At 38.4% G+C, this 21,209-nt stretch overlaps 1 protein-coding gene and 1 long non-coding RNA gene across 2 annotated transcripts; one reads left to right on the top strand and one right to left on the bottom strand.

Moving 5' to 3' along the window:
• Positions 1 to 37: 37 nt before the first annotated feature.
• rps27.2 (ribosomal protein S27, isoform 2) lies at positions 38 to 11,176 on the top strand. Its single transcript, XM_022214525.2, has 4 exons — positions 38 to 156; positions 4,039 to 4,147; positions 5,962 to 6,072; positions 10,283 to 11,176. Exons 1-4 carry the CDS (start codon positions 151 to 153, stop codon positions 10,309 to 10,311), a joined length of 255 nt encoding a protein of 84 aa, XP_022070217.1. The 5' UTR covers positions 38 to 150; the 3' UTR covers positions 10,312 to 11,176.
• Positions 11,023 to 19,929, bottom strand: LOC127536472 (uncharacterized). The gene is made up of 4 exons (XR_007945466.1): positions 19,559 to 19,929; positions 19,344 to 19,466; positions 15,826 to 15,937; positions 11,023 to 14,428 (listed from the first exon to the last, which is right to left on the bottom strand). It is a non-coding gene; the product is annotated as an uncharacterized LOC127536472 (long non-coding RNA).
• Positions 19,930 to 21,209: the final 1,280 nt, after the last annotated feature.

Here is a 21,209-nt window from a genome sequence, read left to right on the forward strand (position 1 = left end):
AGGTTATATTAGCTGGTATTTTCCCAGTAAAATGAAGTTTTTCTCTCATTTCCCCCTCCTTCCTGACACTGAGCACGCAGATCCTCCGGTTCCTCCTCCGGATCTTCCTCCGTCCGTATCCGGTTGCAGCAGCTCTTCAGACGCGCAGCGATGCCAGTAAGTCCCGTTACCGTCTTTAACCGTCTAAACCCGCCGGTGAACGGTGTCCGTGCTCACCGGGAACAGTGCGGTTCAGTGTCATGTTGTGTTTACTTCGTGTTGGAAGCCGCAGTTTGGCGTTTTTGTGGTTTTAATGCGTAAAAAGCGAAGAGACGCAATATGGCGAAACACGTGGAGGGAGCGCAGCCCACGAGGTTCCTTTTCTGTCCGAACAGCAGAAAAAACGGGGTTTATTCTGTTATTGTCCGGAATAAATCAGCTTAAACTCGATTAGTGGCTTTAAAACGGAGCTGTAGCTTGAAATAATGTCATTATTCTTCCGGTTTGTTATATTTTTGGAGGAGCAGAGCTCAACTTTCCACATAAAATCCAGTTTCTCTTCAGTTTTACTTTCTTTTTCTCTTGTTTTCTCATTTCAAAACTAGAACTAAATCTCAACCTTTGGTTTTCTGTAATCATGCTGTAAATGTTTAGGCTACAGAAGTAATTTGGTTTGACTGTAATGTGCAATATAACGAGGTTTAAACCTTAATGTTTCACCTAAATGTGGATAATAAACCATTCTGAGTCATAAACATCGCGTTTAAACTGTCAAGTCAGTCTGTATTTGTGTATGAAGTGATATTATGGAGGTTTAACTTTAATATTTAACTTATTTAGGCACATTTCTATCACATATAACACTCAGGTTAATCTAAATGCGTGTAATACTTTATATTTTGAGGATTTTACTTCAATATTTCACCTAAATTAGTACAATGAACAACTGTGGATCTAAATATAACATTTAACTTAGTCAGGTTGATCTAAATGTGTGGAATACATCATATCATGAGGTTTAATTCTTAATGTTTAACCTAAATTTGTTGTAAACTTGCTACTACAGTAATTTGGTACGATTGTAATGTTCAATATTCTGAGGTTTAGACCTTAATGTTTAACTTATATTTGTACAATAAAACGCTTTCTGGTCCTAAACACGGTGTTGAACTCAGTCAGGTAGCGTTAGATTAAAATAATCAGTGATATTTTAGGGTCTTAGTCTTTAGATTTAACTTATGCAGGTCAGTGTTTTCTACTGCGGTCTTAAACCTGATATTTACCTTAGTCATGCTGGTCTAAATGTGTGTAAGATTTATGATTATGAGGATTTAACTTTGATATTTAACTGGTATTTGTACAATAAACACTGTTGGGTCTCCAAATTAATATTTAACGGAGGCCAAAGCTTCAGATTGCTATAAAATATGGATCATAAATATTTAAAAAAAAACGTGTAAATGCTCCAGTTCTGTGACTAATTATTACTTATTTACGTTGCAGGGTGAAACACGTTCAGCTGCAGCCTTTGAATGTGTTATTTTATGGTCTTAACTGATTGTTTTCCACGTGTACGGTCCATTTCTTGCCTTCATGTGTTGCCCTTTCATCGCTTCCTTCATGTTTGGGGTGTCAAATAAGGCAAACAGAAACTCTTGTGGTTGTTGGTAGAGTGAGTTCACACCGACTCGTTTTACAGAAACAGCTGCAAGGACACAATATTTTAACGTAATGTTAACAAACTTCATCTATTATGTCACTTTAAGGTCTTAAACTTAATATTAACTTCGTCAAATTGGTCTAAATGTGTGTAATCAGTGACATAAAAGGGTCTCAAACTTGATATTAAACTTAATCAGGTCAGTTTGTATGATAAATAACACCGATGGTCGTTTTGTAGGGACTTCAACTTAATAATCAAGTTAAGCACATTTATATCATAAGACAGAATCTGTAGGTTTCCTGTTGGGGTGGGACACAAACAGGAAGCCAGTGTTGCTGCTGGGGCAGATTTTTCATGACTAACGCTTAAAAAAAAACATACTGAGGAATTACTGGCAAGTTCTGTATTTGCCGACTTCTTGGGGCTAAAAAAATCTGAGATGATTATGATGATGATCCTGCTTAGTTCAAATAAAGAACTGAAATGACTCAAAATTTGGCCACAGTGCCTAAAAAGTTGTTCAAAATTAGTCAGAATTTGTCCAAAATTGGTCCAGATGTGTCCAAAATTAGTCAAACTTTATCTACAATGACTCAAACCTCATCCAAAATTAATCTAAATATTTCCAAAGTGACTCAAAATCTGTCCATAATTTGTCCACAGTCCCTAAAAAGTTGTTCAGAATGTCCAAAATTAGTCAGAATTTGTCCAAAATTGGTCAAACTTTGTCCACAATGACTCAAACCTGGTCCAAAATTAATCTAAATATGTCCAAAGTAACTCAAAATATGTCCATAATTTGCCCACAGTCCCTAAAAAGTTGTTCAAAATGACTCAGAATGTCCAAAATTAGTCAGAATTTGTCCAAAATTTGTCCAAATGTGTCCAAAATTTGTCAAACTTTGTCCACAATGACTCAAACCTGGTCCAAAATTAATCTAAATATGTCCAAAGTAACTCAAAATATGTCCATAATTTGTCCACAGTCCCTAAAAAGTTGTTCAAAATGACTCAGAATGTCCAAAATTAGTCAGAATTTGTCCAAATGTGTCCAAAATTTGTCAAACTTTATCTACAATGACTCAAACCTGGTCCAAAATTAATCTAAATATTTCCAAAGTGACTCAAAATATGTTCATAATTTGTCCACAGTGCCTAAAAAGTTGTTCAAAATGACTCAAAATGTCCAAAATTTGTCCAGCGACTGATATTTGTATAAAATTGGTCAAACTTTGTCCACAATGACTCAAACCTGGTCCAAAATTAATCTAAATATGTCCAAAGTGACTCAAAATCTGTCCATAATTTGTCCACAGTCCCTAAAAAGTTGTTCAAAATGACTCAGAATGTCCAAAATTAGTCAGAATTTGTCCAAAATTGGTCCAGATGTGTCCAAAATTAGTCAAACTTTATCTACAATGACTCAAACCTGGTCCAAAATTAATCTGAGTATTTCCAAAGTGACTCAAAATATGTTCATAATTTGTCCACGGTACCTAAAAAGTTGTTCAAAATGTCCAAAATTAGTCAGAATTTGTCCAGCAACTGATATTTGTATAAAATTGGTCAAACCTGCTCCAAAATTAATCTAAATATGTCCAAAGTGACTCAAAATCTGTCCATAATTTGCCCACAGTCCCTAAAAAGTTGTCCAAAATTAGTCAGAATTTGTCCAAAATTGGTCCAGATGTGTCCAAAATTAATCAAATTTTGTCCACAATGACTCAAACTGGTCCAAAATTAATCTAAATATGTCCAAAGTGACTGTAAACATGTCCATAATTTGTCCAAATCTGTTCACAGTGACTCTAAATTTGCCTACAGTGACGAGCAAAGCTACCAAACGTTGTGTTGTTGGCTGTAAGAGTGAACACAAAAGTCTTCATGAACTCAAACCAAACTGACGAGAAACTCATCCAGAATTAGCCAGTGTGTTCACAGTGGCTTAAAGTTCACCTGAAGTGATTCAAAGTCTTTCCAGAATGAGTCAAAATTTGTGGACGCCACTTAATTTAAAAACCTAGAATAATTCCTCGGTATGTTTTTTTGAAGCGTTGGTGATAAAAACAGCCACAGAACTGTTAAAGAACCTTTTCCTGAGGGATTCCTCCTAATTCTGAGCTCTCTGGTGAAGAAGGCCGTCTGAAATGTGAATATTTTCTGGTTTCTTTCCTTCATGACAGTAACCTAAAAGTCTTTCAGTTGTGGGCAAATCAAGAACAACAACTGTCTGATTAATTATTTACACTTCAAATAATTATTGATTCTGTAAATCCATCTAATTTGTCCTTAAACCGCTGACTGTGACAGACATTTTACTCGACTTTCAGCGCTCTGGTTGACGTTTATCCAGGTTTGGACCGCTATTCAGCTAACCGTTGGTGCTCTTCTTTCAGCTCGCTAAAGATCTTCTACATCCGACTCCTGAGGTGGAGAAGAGGAGACACAAGAAGAAACGTCTCGTTCAGAGTCCAAACTCCTACTTCATGGACGTCAAATGTCCAGGTCAGTTTGTTTACCAGCAACCAGAGCAGACTGAGGTTTATACCAATGTGGTCCTGGAGACAAGAGGAAAGAGTGAATGCTGCATGAGTATTTTCAGTGTTTGAGTGTGTTTTTTACTATTTAAACTGGGATTTTTAATCATTTAATATTAAAAGAATGTATTGTTTTCCTACATGTATTGTACATTTTGCCTTTATGTGTTTCCCACTTGTTGTATTCTTTCAAAATAACTTGAAATTTGTCAATTATTTGCCAAAGTCAGCCACAGTTTGTCTATGAAAACTCAAAAGTTGTCTAAAAATCTATCAAAAATTGTCCATAATGACACAAAATTTACAAAAATTTGTTTAAATTAGTCAGTTTGTCCACAATGGATCACAATTTCTCCAAAATCTGTCAAAATTGCCTACAGTGACACCAAATTTGCCCAAAATCGGTCAAAATTTGTCTAAAATTAGCCACAATTTGTCCACAATGACTCAAAATCTGCCCAAAATCTATCAAAAATTGTCCAAAATGACTCAAAGGTTGTCAAAAATTGGAGAAAATTGTCTAAAAATGAAGAGAAATGTCCACAATGACTCGTAATTGGTCTAGAAATGACAAAATGTCCAGAATAACACAAATTCATCCACAATGACTCAAAATTTGTCAAAAATTGCCTCAACATTTATCAACACACGGCACAATTTGCCCACAGTGTCTCAAAATGTGTCAAAAATTGTAAACAATGACACAAAATTTGCCCAAAATCAGCCAAAATTCGTCCAGAATGACTAAAAATGTGTGTGAAATTAGCCACAGTTTGTCAAAAATGACTAGAAATATCCTGTATGACTCAAAATCTGTCCTCAGTGAATCAAAATTCATCTCAGAATTTGTCTACAATGACTTAGAACTCATCCAAAATTACTCAAAAATGACCCACGATGACTTAAATCTTGTCCAATGACTCTACATTCGTACAGAATTAGATATAAAGTCCAAAATCTGTCCACATTGACTTAAAAACTCCAAAATGTCTCATAAATGAGCAAAGCTACCAAACATTCTGCTGTTGAGCGTAAGAGCGAGCACAAAAGTCTTCCACCACTCAGACCAAACTGACAGCAACAAATGCCTTAAAATTAGTCTTAAAATTCTCTAGGGCTGGCCCGAATAGTGCTTTCTGGCCTTCGAATATTCGTTCCGCCCCGTAACGTCTGACGGGGGGAGGGGGCACGGCAGCTTGTGGCAGAGACGGCCGGAATATTCGGATCCGTTCGTCTTTTCCCCCCGGTCAAAGCGGAGGCACCGTCTTGGCGGAGGGGAGCGGAGGTGCGGCGAATATTCGGATACCAGAATTAATATCCGGATAGTGCCGTAGCGAACGAATATTCGGATATTCGGGTCCAGCCCTAAAATTCTCCATGCACTCAAACTTGATGCTGTATTTCTACTTCTGCAGCAGACTTGATCATATTGTAGGGGAAGCACTTTAGTTTTTAGTATTTGAGCGTATTATTTTCAGTATAAATTGCCATTTTAATCATTTAATCTTAAAGAAAGTGTCGTTTTTACCTGTGTACTGCACATTTCTTGCCTTTATGTGTTGCCCTTTCATTGCTTCCTTCATGTTTGGGGTGTCAAATAAGGCAAACAGAGACTCTTGCGGTTGTTGGTAAAGTGAGTTTCCACCGACTCGTTTTACGTAAACATCTGCACGGACACGCCGGTAACCAGGAGGGATTGCGTAACGGTTGTCTGGCGGCCGGCCGTCGTTTTCTCCGTGCAGCGCTTTCACGGTTGTCTCATCGAATGTTTGCCTCCTGCAGGTTGCTACAAGATCACCACCGTGTTCAGCCACGCTCAGACCGTGGTGCTGTGTGTCGGCTGCTCCACGGTGCTCTGCCAGCCGACGGGAGGAAAAGCTCGCCTGACAGAAGGTACAAAAAGCCGCTTTAAATGCACAGCAGCAGCTCCACGCGCCCACACGAAGAACATCACACCTGTCATACTTAACATGGAATTTTCCAGCGTCTATTTGTGCTGCGGATGTTCCAGTCGGCGATTCTATTTTATTGGGTTTATATAAAACAGCCTGCTAAATTTGCATAATCCCGCCCACTGACTGCCTCCAGGTGAACCGTTCGGAAAGAGCAGCTAACTCGTCAGGTTTATTTACTCTCTAGAGCTGCTCCTGCAAACTTTACCAGAAAAGATCACCAAATGTTCTGCTGCAAGAGTGAACACAAAGTCTTCATGCACTTAAACTTGTCTAAAATGACTCGAAACTTGTCCAGAATTAGTCAAAATGTGCTCAAAAGTACTCCAAACTATTCCCTAATGATTCAGAATCTCTCCAAAGTAACTCCAAAATGATTTAAAGCTCACCCAGAATTACTCAACATCTGTGCAGTAAATCAAAATTTGTGCAAAATCACTTGAAAACTCCAAAATGTCAATAAGAAGACATTAATATATGTCCATAATTACTCAGACCTGTCCAAAATGGGTCAAAAATAGTCCAAAGATGTATTCAAAATGATTTAAAGCTCATCCAAAACGACTAAAAATCTGTCCAGAATTACTCAAAACCTCTTAAATGCGTCATCCATGAGCGAAGCGGACTAATTTTCTGCTCCAGGAGTAAAAACAAAAGTCTTCCTGCATTCAAAAATGTCCAGAATTACTCAAAATATTTCATTCACGAGCAAAGCCACCAAATGTTCTGCTGTAAGTTTCAAGAGTGAACACAAGAGGCTTCATGCATTCAAAGCACGGTCACAGTGACACATAGCTCATCCAAAATGACTAAAAATCCGTCCAGAATTACTCAAAATCTGTCCCAAAGGATTCAAAACCTCTGAAAAGTCTCGTCCATGAGTGAAGATGCCAACTGCTCTGCTGGTGGCTGCAAGATTGAACACAGAAGTCTTCATGCACTCAAAACTCAACCAAAATGAGTCAAAACTGGTCCAGAATTAGTTGAAATGTGTTCAAAATTACTTAAAATTAGCACAAAATGACTCAGTTCACACAAAGTTACTCCAAAATTATTCAAAATGCTTCTAAATGTGTCCAAAACAACTTGAAAACTCCGAAATGTCTCATCCACAGGCAATGCTGCCAAATGTTCTGCTGCAACAGAACAGTTCAAAATGGGGCCAAGCTCATTCAAAATGATTCAAAACTGGTTAAAAAATTCATCAGATTTTGTCCAAATTACCTGAAAATTCTCATCCATGAGCAAATATCATGAGATGTTTTTACTGTTAGCTGCAAGAGTGAACACAAACGTCTTCATGCATTCAATATTTGGACCGATTTTTGACTAATTTGTCCACGGTGTCTCAAAAATTAGTCAAAATCGGTCCAAAAGTAGTCAAAATTGGTGCAAAATGACACAAAATTTGTCTGCAGTGGCTTAAAAACACAAGCAAAGCTACCAAATGTTCTGCTGTTGGCTGTAAGAGTGAACACAAAAGTCTTCATGCCCTCAAACCAAACTGACTTGAAACTCATCCGGAATTAGCCAGTGTGTTCAAAATTACTTAAAAATTTAGCCACAGTGACTTAAAATTGGCCTGCAATGTAGGGCTGGACCCGAATATCCGAATATTCGTTCGCTACGGCGGTATCCGGATATTAATTTTGGGATCCGAATATTCGAAGGCAAAATTTCGACAGACATGAAAAGACAAAAACGAGACACTGAAAGACAAAAAAAGAGACACGAAGGACAAAAACGAGACACAAAAGACAAAAACGAGACCCTAAATGACAAACGAGACACGAAAGACAAAAATAAGACCGTAATGACAAAAACGAGACACGAAAGACAAAAAAAGAGACACGAAGGACAAAAAAGAGACATGAAGGACAAAAACGAGACACAAAAGACAAAAACGAGACCCTAAATGACAAACGAGACACGAAAGACAAAATAAGACCGTAAATGACAAAAACGAGACACGAAAGACAAAAATAAGACAGTAAATGACAAAAACGAGACACTGAAAGACAAAAAGAGACACGAAGGACAAAAACGAGACACTAAATGACAAACGAGACACGAAAGACAAAAATAAGACAGTAAATGACAAAAACGAGACACGAAAGACAAAAACGACACTAAAAGACAAAAACAAGACAGTAAATGACAAAAACGAGACACGAAAGACAAAAATGAGACAGTAAATGACAAAAACGAGACACGAAAGACAAAAATGAGACAATAAGACACAAAATAGAGACGACAATTTGGACCCAGGAGACCAGACGAACGGATCCGAATATTCGGGCCGTCTCCGCCACGCCACCCCCCACCCCCGTTACGAGGCGGAACGAATATTCGGATATTCGGAAGCCAGAAACCACTATTGGGGCCAGCCCTACTGAAATGATTAAAAATGTGTCCAGAAAGAAACAAAATTGACCAAGTAAGTGTTGTAAACTTTACAAAAAAAAGATTGGAGAGCAGTTATTTTGTCTGCTGCAGGTTAAACCAGCTACAGAAAGACAGATTTGTTAGTTTGTGCATCAGAAAACGCAGTAATTTACCCGTACGTATCGGCCTCTCATCGAGCGCCGATCAGTTTCCACATATTTGTTCCGTTCGCTGATAGTTTCAGGACAGTGTGTTCCACCCGAGAGAGAATGAAAGAAAAAGAATCACATCAGCAGTCGGAAAACATAAAAAAAACATATTACTACTCTTTCTATATCGTGCGTAACGTAGCGAGGTCAGGGTTTGTGTTTACCGACACCCACTCCATCCTTTGACTCGGCTGCCGTAGCAACCGAGGGCTTCTCTCCGTTACTATGGTGCAGCTGCAAACCTTTGGCGCTCCTTTGGAAGCGATTCAGTCTGAAAAGGCAGCGGGAGTTTTAGTGTTCCTCTTATCTCCTCATCGGTGAGTCGGTTTGTGCTGCAGCTAATCCAAAGTACACGTTAGAGTCGACTCCACAGTTCCACCTTTACCAGGGTCAAAGTACACACAAGTTAGATAATAGTGAAGCTTTAAAGTTCACCCTCAGCCTCAGAAATAAGATAAGATGCAACCTTGTTTAATCCTGGAGGAAATTCTGGCACCAGATAGAAGAAAATAATGAGAAAAATCTGAAAACAAATGCAGCATATACCAGAGTAAGACACAAAATGACAAAAATGAGACATGAAGCGATAAAAAAGGACACATGAAACAACAAAAATGAGACACAAAATGATTAGAACTAGACATGAAATGACAAGATGACAAAAACAAGACACAAAGCGATAAAGGAGACATGATACGACAAAAATGAGACAACTACAAGACACGAAAAGACAAAAACGAGACACGAAATGACAAAAAGGAGGCATGAAACGACAAAAATGAGACACAAAATGATTAGAATTAGACATGAAAAGACAAAAACGAGACACTAAATGACAAAAAGACATGAAGACAAAACTGAGACAAGAAGACAAAAACGAGACCCTAAATGACAAGACACTAAATGACAAAAACAAGACACAAAAAGACAAAAGCGAGACAAAACAAGACAAGACACAAAATGGAGACAACAAGAGAGACTGGGAGGAAAACCAAAGCTACTGGATGAATAAAATAAAGTCAGCATGGCTCACAAACAGTGAACAGAGGAGCAGGTTGTTGGAGATCCACTCAGCATGGAGAAACATCTTGTAGCATGAGGAGCCTCCATGTTCTCCCAGTATTAGTAACACTGTGGTGTTGTTCACAATCGGGCTGCACCTAACGACACGTCGACGAGTCGTCTGAGCACGATACGTCATCAAAAGCGGAAGTGAGCGCGCAATGCAACAGAAATCACCTTCTGACCGGAGCGCGGAACATGGACGAACGTCGGCGCTGCATCGTGCATGTATTACGTATGCACGATGCAGCGCCGACGTCCGCGTTTAGATACAGCTGTCTAGTAAACGCTGACATCCATGTTTACGATAGAACGTTCGTCCGTGTTCCGCGCTCCGGTCAGACGGTGATTTCTGTTGCATTGCACTCACTTCCGCTTTTGATGACGTATCGTGCTCAGACGACTCGTCGACGCGTCGTTAGTTGCAGCCCTAGTTCACAATGAAGAGCAAAATGAAACTAGAAACTTAACTGACCTTCTTAACTTTGTTCTCAGGATGCTCGTTCAGGAGGAAACAGCACTAGTCGGACCAGACGAGGATGGGAGCTTTAGAGGAGGGAAAGCTTGATGGACATCGAGCGACACTGCCATGAACCGACCAAACGGAACAAATCGTGTAAAATAAGTCGTCCGTCTCCAGAAATATGCAAAGAGGAACGACTGCGCTTGTTTACACCCCACATCTGTTAATAATTCACAATAAATGTGTTGTTTTAATGAAATAATTTTACGTTCATCATCCAGTTCATCTCCTAAAGGGTCCTGAGCCCTTTACAGTGAAGTTGTTCGTTGATTTAGTGCACATTTACAGAACGGTGCGGGTCACAGATGAGGGTGGGCGCCGTAGATTTATGCAAATTTCCTTTGAAAACACTCGACCTGTTCTGGGAAAAGAGTTGCAAATTACATCAAAGAATCAGAGTTTTACTATGTAACAGCAGCACTCTGCATGATTCAATATTGATTAATGCACATTAGAGCTGCTAACGGTTCCAGACATTCATACTTACAGTTTATCTTATCGTCGATATTTAACTATGATGTCAGGAATGCTGCAGGATTTCCTCTGGAGGAGGGCAGATTCAGGGAAAAGTCACTTTTTTGTGTTTTCTTGCATGTTTCCTGCAGAAATAATGTGATAAATTCTTAGGAGGAAGAAAAATCACAGCAGGAATGGGAATAATCTCAGATTCGTGGCCTGCAGAAGGTTACAGCTTCTGTTTTGGCTCGTTGAGTCTCTGTGTGATCGAGTTGAACGCTGAATAAAGACAAATCAGGGACGTGGAGCGATTCAAAAACTTTCTTGTTGCTATGGTTACGTTGTTCTTTCTTCTCGTGTCTTGCTTGTAGAATGGACACTAATTCCAAATAAAATCGTAGTGAACATGATTCTGGTGTGCTCCCTTCTTATTTATTTAATCCAGTGTTATAATAAACATTTTGAACGATAGTGTCGTCTTGGATGAACAGAATATGTTCATATTGATTGAGGCCCTGTTTACACGAGGACGCTTGCAGGTAAAAACATCAAAATATTTCAACAAAACACCCTATCGTTTATACCAGGACGGCGTTTTGGGGGCTTAAAAACGCAAAAATTTGAAACCGGCCTCCAGAGTGGAAAAGTTGAAAACCCTGCCGTTACGTTTCCATCTAAACAGCAAAACGCAAAACTTTGCCAGAAAAAAAAAACTTTGCCGAGACCTGACCACGTCGCGTACACGATTACGTCACATACGTGCGTCGGTGCTTTGGTCTGCCGGCCGGTACGAGGAAGTAAAGATTCCGTTTTGGGTTTTTGTGGCTTTGTAGTCCAAAGTGGTTCGAAGCAGTAGTTCGACCGCTTCGTCTGTCCAAACAAAGTTCTTCTTACTAGTCGCCATCTGACATTTACCGCGGCGGAGATCCGAAAAGGGAGATAGTACGCATGCGCATAGAGTTTTATCACAGCGCCACCTAGCTGCCTGGCATGCATATCCAATCAAATTCCACACACTATAGAGTCACCGTATATACGCAGATTTCCTTCAAAACCACTCGTCTACACGTGAAATAAAAAGTGAAGACACTTTTGCGTTTTCTGTTAAGATGGTCCTCGTAAAAACGTAGCCTCAGTCTCAAATTATTCCTAGGCTAAATTTCTGTAACTGCATCAAATGTTCTCGCTCTAGAACACGACAGAAATTCCCTTGAATGATGAGAAGAAGCTGCATTTGTCCAAAAACTGGCAACAATTTCAAGGAGTATCAAGATTTTTAGACATTTCTCTCGCTGGCACTTGATTTTTTTCCCACGTACGCCGATGATACACTTCAATACGTTGTTGAAAAACTTTCTTTTGCTCTCCAGTTCTCAACAAGTTTTGGAGATTTTCACAGAATTTATCTTTTTTTTTCCTGCATCATAGTCACGACTACACAGCTCTGGAACATTTTGAACTGAACAGAAGCTGCATTTTCTCAAGAATCCGATAATTCTGGACAAAATATAATCAAAAACACAATGTTATACTGCGTTTTGTCACTTGTTTATGCCATTTCCAATCTGTTGGTCAAATAAAAATTCACTTTAAATCAAAATTTGACATAAGGAGGAATAATTTTGGGGCTTTTATGTGCAACAGTGTGTAAATTCAGACTCTACTTTCCAATATTAACTAACTTTTAAAAGCCACTTTAGGACAATACTGAGTTTGCTGTTTATATCACATTAAAACTACACATTAAATCAACATGAAACAGGTCATTTGAATGTGTGTTTTTACCTTTCAATGCACATTTGTGACAATTTCAAGGGACATGGTATTTTTGGACATGGTATTTTAGTGAAACTGAAGAAAAAAAGCGACATAAAAACAAGTTAAAATTCTAAATTAGCATCTCTAATGCAGCGTTTTACCGAGTTTTAATCACTTGTTTGTGTCATTTCCAACCTGCTGGTCAAATAAAAATCCAAGAGAAATCTAAATTTAACATGAGGATGAATAATTTTGGGGCTTAAATTTGCAAAGTAGTGAAAATCTAGACTCTACTTTCCTCTTATGGTGACGTTTTGATCTGAAATTCAGGCGTCTAAAGCAGCAAAAACATCAATTTAACTGATCTAATGTGATCATGAGATATTCATACGTCTGTTAAACTGCAGAAATGCATGTTTTTAACTGAAAGACACTCCTTTAACGCACATTTTAGTAAAACAGAGGAAAACAGCCACATAGAAATACTTAAAATTCAACATTAGCGTCTCTAACACAGTGCTTTACTGTGTTTTTATCACTTGTGTGTGTCATTTCCAGCCAAAAAAGAACTTGTAGCTCAAGTAAAGCTTCCATCTAGATCAAAATTCATCTGTATTGGGCAAAAATGAAAGTGAATTTGAAGTTTCCAAACAGTCTGGCTCTGCTTCCTGTTGAACTAAAAGCAGATATCTTCAACAGGAGCAGCTCAGACCAGCAGACCTGTGGCTGTCGGAAGGTCAGCGAGTGTTTTGATGTGTTTTTCTTTGCAGTAATTACACCGCTGGAGATGAAACGAGGTGCTGGTGACAGACGGCGATACAGAAAAGGTTGTCTGAGCTGTGGAAATGAACTCTGTGTTCATGTCCAAACATGAAAACCAAAAAGCCGTCAGACACCAAACCAACCGATATCTGTCCTCCACCTGAAAGAGCCTTTCTGGTGACGGCTTCCTGCTCCGAGTTCTTCACAGTCGTGTCAAATATAGATTTACACTGAATTTTTATTCGACTAAAAGTTTCTTTTCTGTCTGGAAACGACACAAACAAGCAACAAAACTCAGCCAGGCATCGTTTTAGAGATTAATTTTAGTATTTTTACATTAAAACGGCACGTCCAAAATTATTTAGACACCTGACAACTGTTAAACTTCTGAGAAAACGCAATTTTTATGTCATTCTTAATGCTCCTGCTGATGTTCTACAGCGCATTATTGTAAAATACGGCAAAAATTTTAAATTTTGTTTTAAAAATTTAGATTATCTGTGCCAAGTTTAGATTTACGGTGAGTTTTTACGTCACAGACAGGTTAATTCTGGCTAGAAATGACATTAAAAGTGAATAAAGTGATCATTTTTTTGTATTTATACGCGTTTTTTAAACTTAAAACTAAAACAACACATGTTGTTTATTGTCTTTTGTCACTTGTTTATACAAGTTTTAACCAGAAGAAACTCGGTGATTGAACAAAAATCGATTATAAATTAAAATGTGAAATGGGGGATGAATAATTTTGGGCCTCAGCGAGCAGGAGATGGACAGAGGAGCTAAATCCCAGTGGAGACCCGCAGGAACGCTGTTAGACACTAGAACTACTGATGTGGAGAAAATATTGATCACTGAGGAAGAAGTGGAAGATGTTTGGACATGAGATTTTTTTTTGTAAAAATGCGATAAACAAGTTTTGTAACTGGCCAAAAAGCAGCATTTCTGTCTGTAAAATGAGCTAAATCTAATTTTTTCAGCAGCTTCTCAGACCTCTCATGTATTTGTGTACAGTCTGGATGTTTTTTCTGTGCATGTTTGAGTCCTGAAGCACCTCCAGGCTGCGACAGAAGGCCGACCGACCCCACAAAAGAGGCATCAGGAGCAGCTGGTTCCGACAGACGGCCGACATCTGCACACACCTGCAGGGAACGGAGAAGACCGTCACTGCGGTGGAACATTAAACCGCAGGCAGGGGGCGCTACTGGACAGCGTCTCAGGGTGAAGCTTCTCTCCGTTTCTGCAGAGGCTGATGGATAAACACACAGAGCACTGACTGGAGTGTTTCCCAGGTGTTCCAGCATTTCTGATTGGTGCTGAATTTCTTGGGGAAAGACTGGAGTGGCAAGAATAGCAAGACAAGGTTCCCGTGTTCTGATATTCTGACTTGCAACCCGTCCACTATTATTAAAAATGTCCCAAAATATGCCCCAAATGACTCACCATTTCAGGTCCTATCACATGAAGCTCATGTTTAATTTGCTGGATAAATTTCAGCTCATTTTAGACAAATTTGAGGCCTTTTGGATTCATTTTGGATTCATTTTGGATTCATTTTGGACAGGTCATTGGTCAAAATATCAAAAAACTGGAACCTTGTCTTGCAATATTTGTTACACATCAAATTCTACTGATGTTAAAAGCCTTAAAACTTGGTGAAATGTTGACCAAATACCTTATTTTTTGTCAGAAATATGAATTCATCCACATATATATACACTTACAAGATCTTTTTGCAGCCCAAATACCACCCGTGATTGAAATTTTGACACTTTTTCTTCCCATTTCAAGGGCCAGTAATCATTTCTGGACAATTTCTAGTCTCTTTAGACTGTTTATAACTTACTATAGACAGATTTCTTTACATTTTTGATAAGTTTCAACTCATTTTGGATTCATTTTGGACGGGTTGAGAGTCAAAATATCAAAAAACTAGACAACCATCAATCTGTGTGACCCTCATTCCTGCTCCTGACTCGGTTTGTCTGTCCCAGCTGCGAGTCACGACTCATTCATGGGTCACAAATTTGGAAAAACTCCCCTGTGCATCCTCTAAACTCTTCTCTCCTCAGGATGCATTTTAGAAAAGGGTTGAGGAATCTTTCTGAGATCGATTTCCGTGCCACGAGGAGGAGAACTGTGGAGACGAGGAGGCAGAAAATGAGATGAGCCTAAAGTCTGGACACAAAAGAAGTTGAAGTCATGTGTGTCGAATCTCCTGTGAACGGAGGCGGGAGGAGGATCGATGGCGGAGGGCAGGAGAACATTCAGCGGCATGGCAGGTGAATTTTTACAGCATCGATCCGAGCTGCTCCCGCCTTTAAATGTGGCAAAATGAGGAAGAGAAGCGGTGAAAAGAAGCAGAAAGCGTGCAGATAAACACAACAAAGGCTCGGTGTGTGTGTTCAAGGTTAACCCAGAATAAGATCCTCCCACAGCGAGGAGCCACACAGTTCAGCTTTTTGTTTCTTTCACTTTCTCCTTCCGCCAAGGACAGACTCGTTACACGTCATTAGCAACCGCCGCTTAATTAACTGACCTGAACAATGATGAGCCGGGATCCGGGTGACCCCCACGTCTCCATGGCAACAACCTCCAGCCGAGCAGGGCCCCTGGGTAACCGCGGCGACCGCACAGGGCAGACGGCATCTCTGGTACAAAGACAAAAAAAAAAACCAGTGTGTCAAGCAGACTCGTTTTTTTTGGTCATTTTGACTTGCAATGTGTCCAAAATTACTCAAAACGGTCCAAAACAACCTAAAAATGCCTAAAATTTGTTTAAACTTATCCAAAATGATTTAAATGTCGAAATTGCTCAAAAATGTGTCCAAAATGTCTTGAAATTTGTACATAATGACTTAAAATTATCTAAAATTAGTTTACACTTATCACAAATGCAAAAAAAAAAAACTGTCCAAACTAATATAAAACTGTCCAAAATTACTTAAAATGTGTCCAAAATGTCTTAAAATGGTCCAAAACAACTTAAAATAGACTAAAATTAGTCTAAACTGATCACAAATGCAAAAAGAGTCTGTATAAAATAATATAAACCTGTCCAAAATTACTTAAAATGTGTCCAAAATGTCTTAAAATTTGTATGGAAGACTTAAAATTGTCTAAAATTAGTCTAAACTTATCAAAAATGCAAAAAAAAAATCTGTCCAAAAAAATATGAAACTGTCCACAATTACTTAAAATGTGTCCAAACCGTCTTGAAATGTGTTCATAATGATTCAAAATTGTCTAAAATAAGCTTAAACTTACCAAAAATGAAAAAAAAATTAGTTAAAAATAACATAAAACTGTCCACAATTACTTAAAATGTGTCCGAAGCGTCTTGAAATTTGTACATAAAGACTTAAAATTGTCTAAAATTAGTCTAAACTTATCAAAAATTTAAAAAACTGTCCAAAATAACATAAAACTGTCCAAAATTACTTAAAATGTGCCCAAAATGTCCTAAAATGTGTACATAATCACTTAAAATTGCGTAAAATGACAATAATGTATAATTACTGGTACCCTTTCAAATCGAAGTCTTTTGCAAATGTTTTGAGGCCTCTGATATCAGCACAATCTGATGTGGTGCAAATACGGCAAGACCAGGTTCAAGTTTTTTGCTATTATGACCTGCAACCTCTCCAGAATTACTCAAAATTGTCCAAAATTCCTTAAAATTTTCTGAAATTAGTTTAAACTTATCAAAAACGCGAATGATTCTGTCCAAAATAACTTAAAACTGTCCAAAATTAATTAAAAATGTGTCCAAAATGTCCTGAAATTCGTACATAGCGAGTTATAATTGCCTAAAATGACAATAATATTTAATTATTGATTCCAAACCTTTCAAATCGAGGATGGTACGTGGGCTCCAGAAAGTTCCTGTAAGTGTATATATGAATGCATCCTCATTTCCTACTGAAAATACAATCTTTGGTTGACTAGCAACCTATCCGAAATTACTCAGAATGTCTCAGATTTTGTCAAATATTAGTTGAAATTTATCTAAAATGTGAAAAATATGTCTAAAAGAAGATAAAGACTTTCAATAATGACAACAATAAGGAATTATTGGCTGATGAAATGGAGAAAAAGTGCAAAATTTTCCAATCAAGGGTGGTTTTGTGGCCCCAGAAGGTTCCTGTAAGTGTATATAAAAATGGATGGATCCATATTTCCTACTAAAAACACAGACTAACATTAGCAGAATTTAATGTGTGGTGAGTATGGCAAAACAAGGTTCTAGTTTTAGATACTCTGACTGGTGATCTCTCCAAAGTTACTCAAAATTGGTCAAAATTGAGTCGAAACTCACATAAAATGTACAAAAATGTGCCCAAAATAAGATAAAGATCGTCCAAAGAGACCCACAGTCGTCTAAAATGACAATAATAAACAATTATTTGCACTTTAAATGGGATAAAAGTGTAACATTTTAAAACAAGGGTGGTATTTGGGCTCCGGAGCATTCCTCTAACTGTATGTCAGAATATATTTAAGCTCCACGAAGCAGCTTTGGTTAAAAAAATCCTCTACAGATGCTTTATATTAAACTCCAGCAGCACAGATTGTATCTTCCAGCTCCCAGACACACGGGATTTATTGGTATTCAGTATGAAAATGAGTGTCTGTGGACTGTGGTTTATCTGGAGGGTAAGCTTTAGGTCATGCTGATTAACTTCCAGTCGATGGGAGGCAACAACCAGCTAACGGCCAATTCTGCACATCAGGGCTGAACGATGAGCTCAGCAGCTAATTGGGATTTTCCTGGCGGATTTTTTCAATTTAATTTGCAATATAATTAATTAAAATCAATTTTCAGCTCAATATTCACTTTTTATTAGTTTCAAAAAATGTCTGAAAAAAGTCCAAAATATGACAAGGACGGTCAAAGTGACTCAGAACCGTCAAACATCTTTTGTAGGAGCTATGGATCTATCCATATATATATATATATATATATATATATATACGCTTATATGAACCTTCTGGGGCTCAAGGACTATTCAATCAAGTGCCAATATTTATTTGTTGTTGAAATTTGGAACCATTTTGAGTCACTTTGGACAGTCCTTACCATATTTTAGACAGATTTCTTTATATTTTGGAGAAGTTTCAACTCATTTTGGACAATTTTGACTCATTTTAGACAGTCTTTGCCTTATTTTAGACAGATTTCTTTACATTTAGGATAAGTTTCAACTCATTTTGGACAAATCTGAGTCACTTTGGACAGTCTTTGCCTTATTTTAGACAGACTTCTTTATATTTTGGAGAAGTCTCAACTCATTTTGGACATTTTTGAGTCACTTTGGACAGTCTTTGCCTTATTTTAGACAGATTTCTTTACATTTTGGATAAGTTTCAACTCATTTTGGACAATTTTGAGTCGTTTTGGACAGTCCTTACCTTATTTTAGACAGACTTCTTTACATTTAGGATAAGTTTCAACTCATTTTGGACAAATCTGAGTCACTTTGGACAGTCTTTGCCTTATTTTAGACAGATTTCTTTACATTTTGGAGAAGTTTCAACTCATTTTGGACAAAATTGACTCATTTTGGACAGTCTTTGCCTGATTTTAGACATTTTTCTTTACATTTTGGATAAGTTTCAACTCATTTTGGACATTTTTGACTCATTGTAGACAGTCTTTGCCTGATTTTAGACAGATTTCTTTACATTTTGGATAAGTTTCAACTCATTTTGGACCATTTTGAGTCATTTTGGACAGATTTTGAGTTAAAATCTAAAAAAAAATAATAGACAAACATCAATTTAACATCAACATCAAAGAGAAAATAATATGGATGAGTGACCAACAAAATTATTACGCTCCCTGCAGAGAATTAGCTAAGAAATAAAAACACAAACCATAAAACTGCTCCTTCAATCTCAAACATTCTGCAGTTTTCTTAAGGTTGTTACTCTAAACTCTGATGCCCTGCAGCAGAAAGTATTTATTTTCTGTTGCATCAGTTTAAAGAGATCTAAAACGGTCGCATTGCACCACATAAACAGCAAAATGAGGATTCTTTAGTTGGACAGACTCACGTTGAGGTAAAAAGGAGCTAAATCTGATGAAATGTGAGTGTAACGGTGCGTCTGCTGCATCGATGGACGGTGTGGAGGTCTGCCGTCGGTCCACTCTGCTGCACATCGCTCCCAAACCCAGCTCTGCAGGCACAAAGGTAATAAATTAGTAAACATATGCTTAATGACACATTTACGTCCACGCAGACACACAGAATCTCACACCGACTACACACCGGCGTGCAGCAGTGAGGGTCACCGTGATGGATGCTCCCTGAACGGCCGTGAGCGTTAAAAGCCCGGCGACCTGCTAAAAGACGATCAGTCACGTCGGTGTGTCAGAGCTCCAAATTAATCATTCCAGAGTCCGTGATCATTTCCTGCATTAATTATTCCGAACGCGGAGCTTAAATAGTCTGCGACGCCGTGTGCGGAGGAACATTTAGGAGGCGGAGCGGCTGAGGATGTCAAACTGTGCCTGGTTCAGGTCAAACTGTTCCAACTGCAGCTCTGCAGCTTTAAAACACCACCGGAGGAAGGTCCGATCGAGATTTGTTCTTTTAGATGGCAAAAAACTGAATCACTTGATACTAACTGCATTGACACGCTGCAAAAAACTCAAAATCTTACCAAGTCTGTTGTCTTATTTTAGTCAAAATGTCTCATCCTACTAGCCTAGCCGCGCTAGACAACCCACTGGCAACAAATTTAATTCTCTGCCAGGGTGGTCTAGTTACCCTCCATAAGGCTCGAGGCTTGGATTCTCCTAAAAACTGGCCGGACCAATCACCATGAAGTGTAGAGTCAGAAGGCGGGCGTAACTAAGTGACGGACAGAGGCGTGACGATTCTGACAGAAACAACCAGCGCACAATAAACAGTTATCTTTCGACTCTGCTTTGGCCACAGCCCTGAAAGATTTGAAGCTAAAATTCAACTTGAAAGATAAACAAAGGACGGCACTGAAGTGTTTCATTGAGAAGAAAGACGTATTTGGACTTTATGCCGACGGGATATGGCAAATCCTTAATATACCAGTTGGCTCCGCTGGTTGGGAAGCTAATGGGACTTAGCCACAATCCGCCGGTGCTTCTTAGGAACTACGTCAGCCTATTTCGTTGCACTGATTGGTTGTATACCTACCCAGTTGCCTGCAGAGGGATTTGAAAGACAACCTTTTAGCCCGCCTCCCTCCCTGTCGAACGGCCCTAGACCCTTGTGCCTTCAGAAACATGGGTCTAGCGCGGCTAGGCTATCATCCTACTTGATTTAAGATAAATTCACTTAATAAGAGACATTTCAGCAAGATGGAGAGACTTGTTGTATGACACGCATCTAAATATCTTGTTAAGTCAAAACAATCTTGAAATTCTCTTGTTTTAACCCTCGTGTCGTCCTGCGGGTCAAATTGAAGTTGTTTTTAAAAGTTTGAAAATGTGGGAAAAATATATATTTTCACAATGAAAACTTCCACATTTTCAAATTTTGGGGGAAATTTTTCAACATTTTTTTGACAGAAAAAATCTCCAGGAAGAAAATCCCAATAATTCCTTAAAAGTTTCCCTTAATAGCTTTATTATTTTAAAAATCCAAGAAAATTCTTGCAAATATTTTTTTTAAAAAATGAGTAAAAATCGTCCAAAAAATCCTGAAAATATCTAGTGATTACATATATACATCAGGAAAACTAAGATTTTCTTGAAGAACATTCACATAAAATTCCAGCAAAATTCGCTGTGAAACCAGACAGCAGCTGTTTCAGACTTGGTTCAGGAGTTATCCATGGAAATCAGTTTCTAGAACAGTGAAGAACATCAACCTCTATGAGCGGAGGACAAGAATAAAGCCTGGTGCTTTTCTCAACAAACAACACGGTCTCCGGGGATTC

Source organism: Acanthochromis polyacanthus, chromosome 12 (assembly GCF_021347895.1).
Source record: "Acanthochromis polyacanthus isolate Apoly-LR-REF ecotype Palm Island chromosome 12, KAUST_Apoly_ChrSc, whole genome shotgun sequence".
NCBI classification, from domain to species: Eukaryota; Metazoa; Chordata; class Actinopteri; family Pomacentridae; genus Acanthochromis; species Acanthochromis polyacanthus.

Excerpts from the sequence above, each read along its gene's own strand:
- rps27.2 (XM_022214525.2), top strand. Across the intron at positions 4,148-5,961 it reads CATGGACGTCAAATGTCCAG|GTTGCTACAAGATCACCACC; the intron begins GTCAGTTTGTTT and ends TGCCTCCTGCAG. Across the intron at positions 6,073-10,282 it reads AAAAGCTCGCCTGACAGAAG|GATGCTCGTTCAGGAGGAAA; the intron begins GTACAAAAAGCC and ends CTTTGTTCTCAG.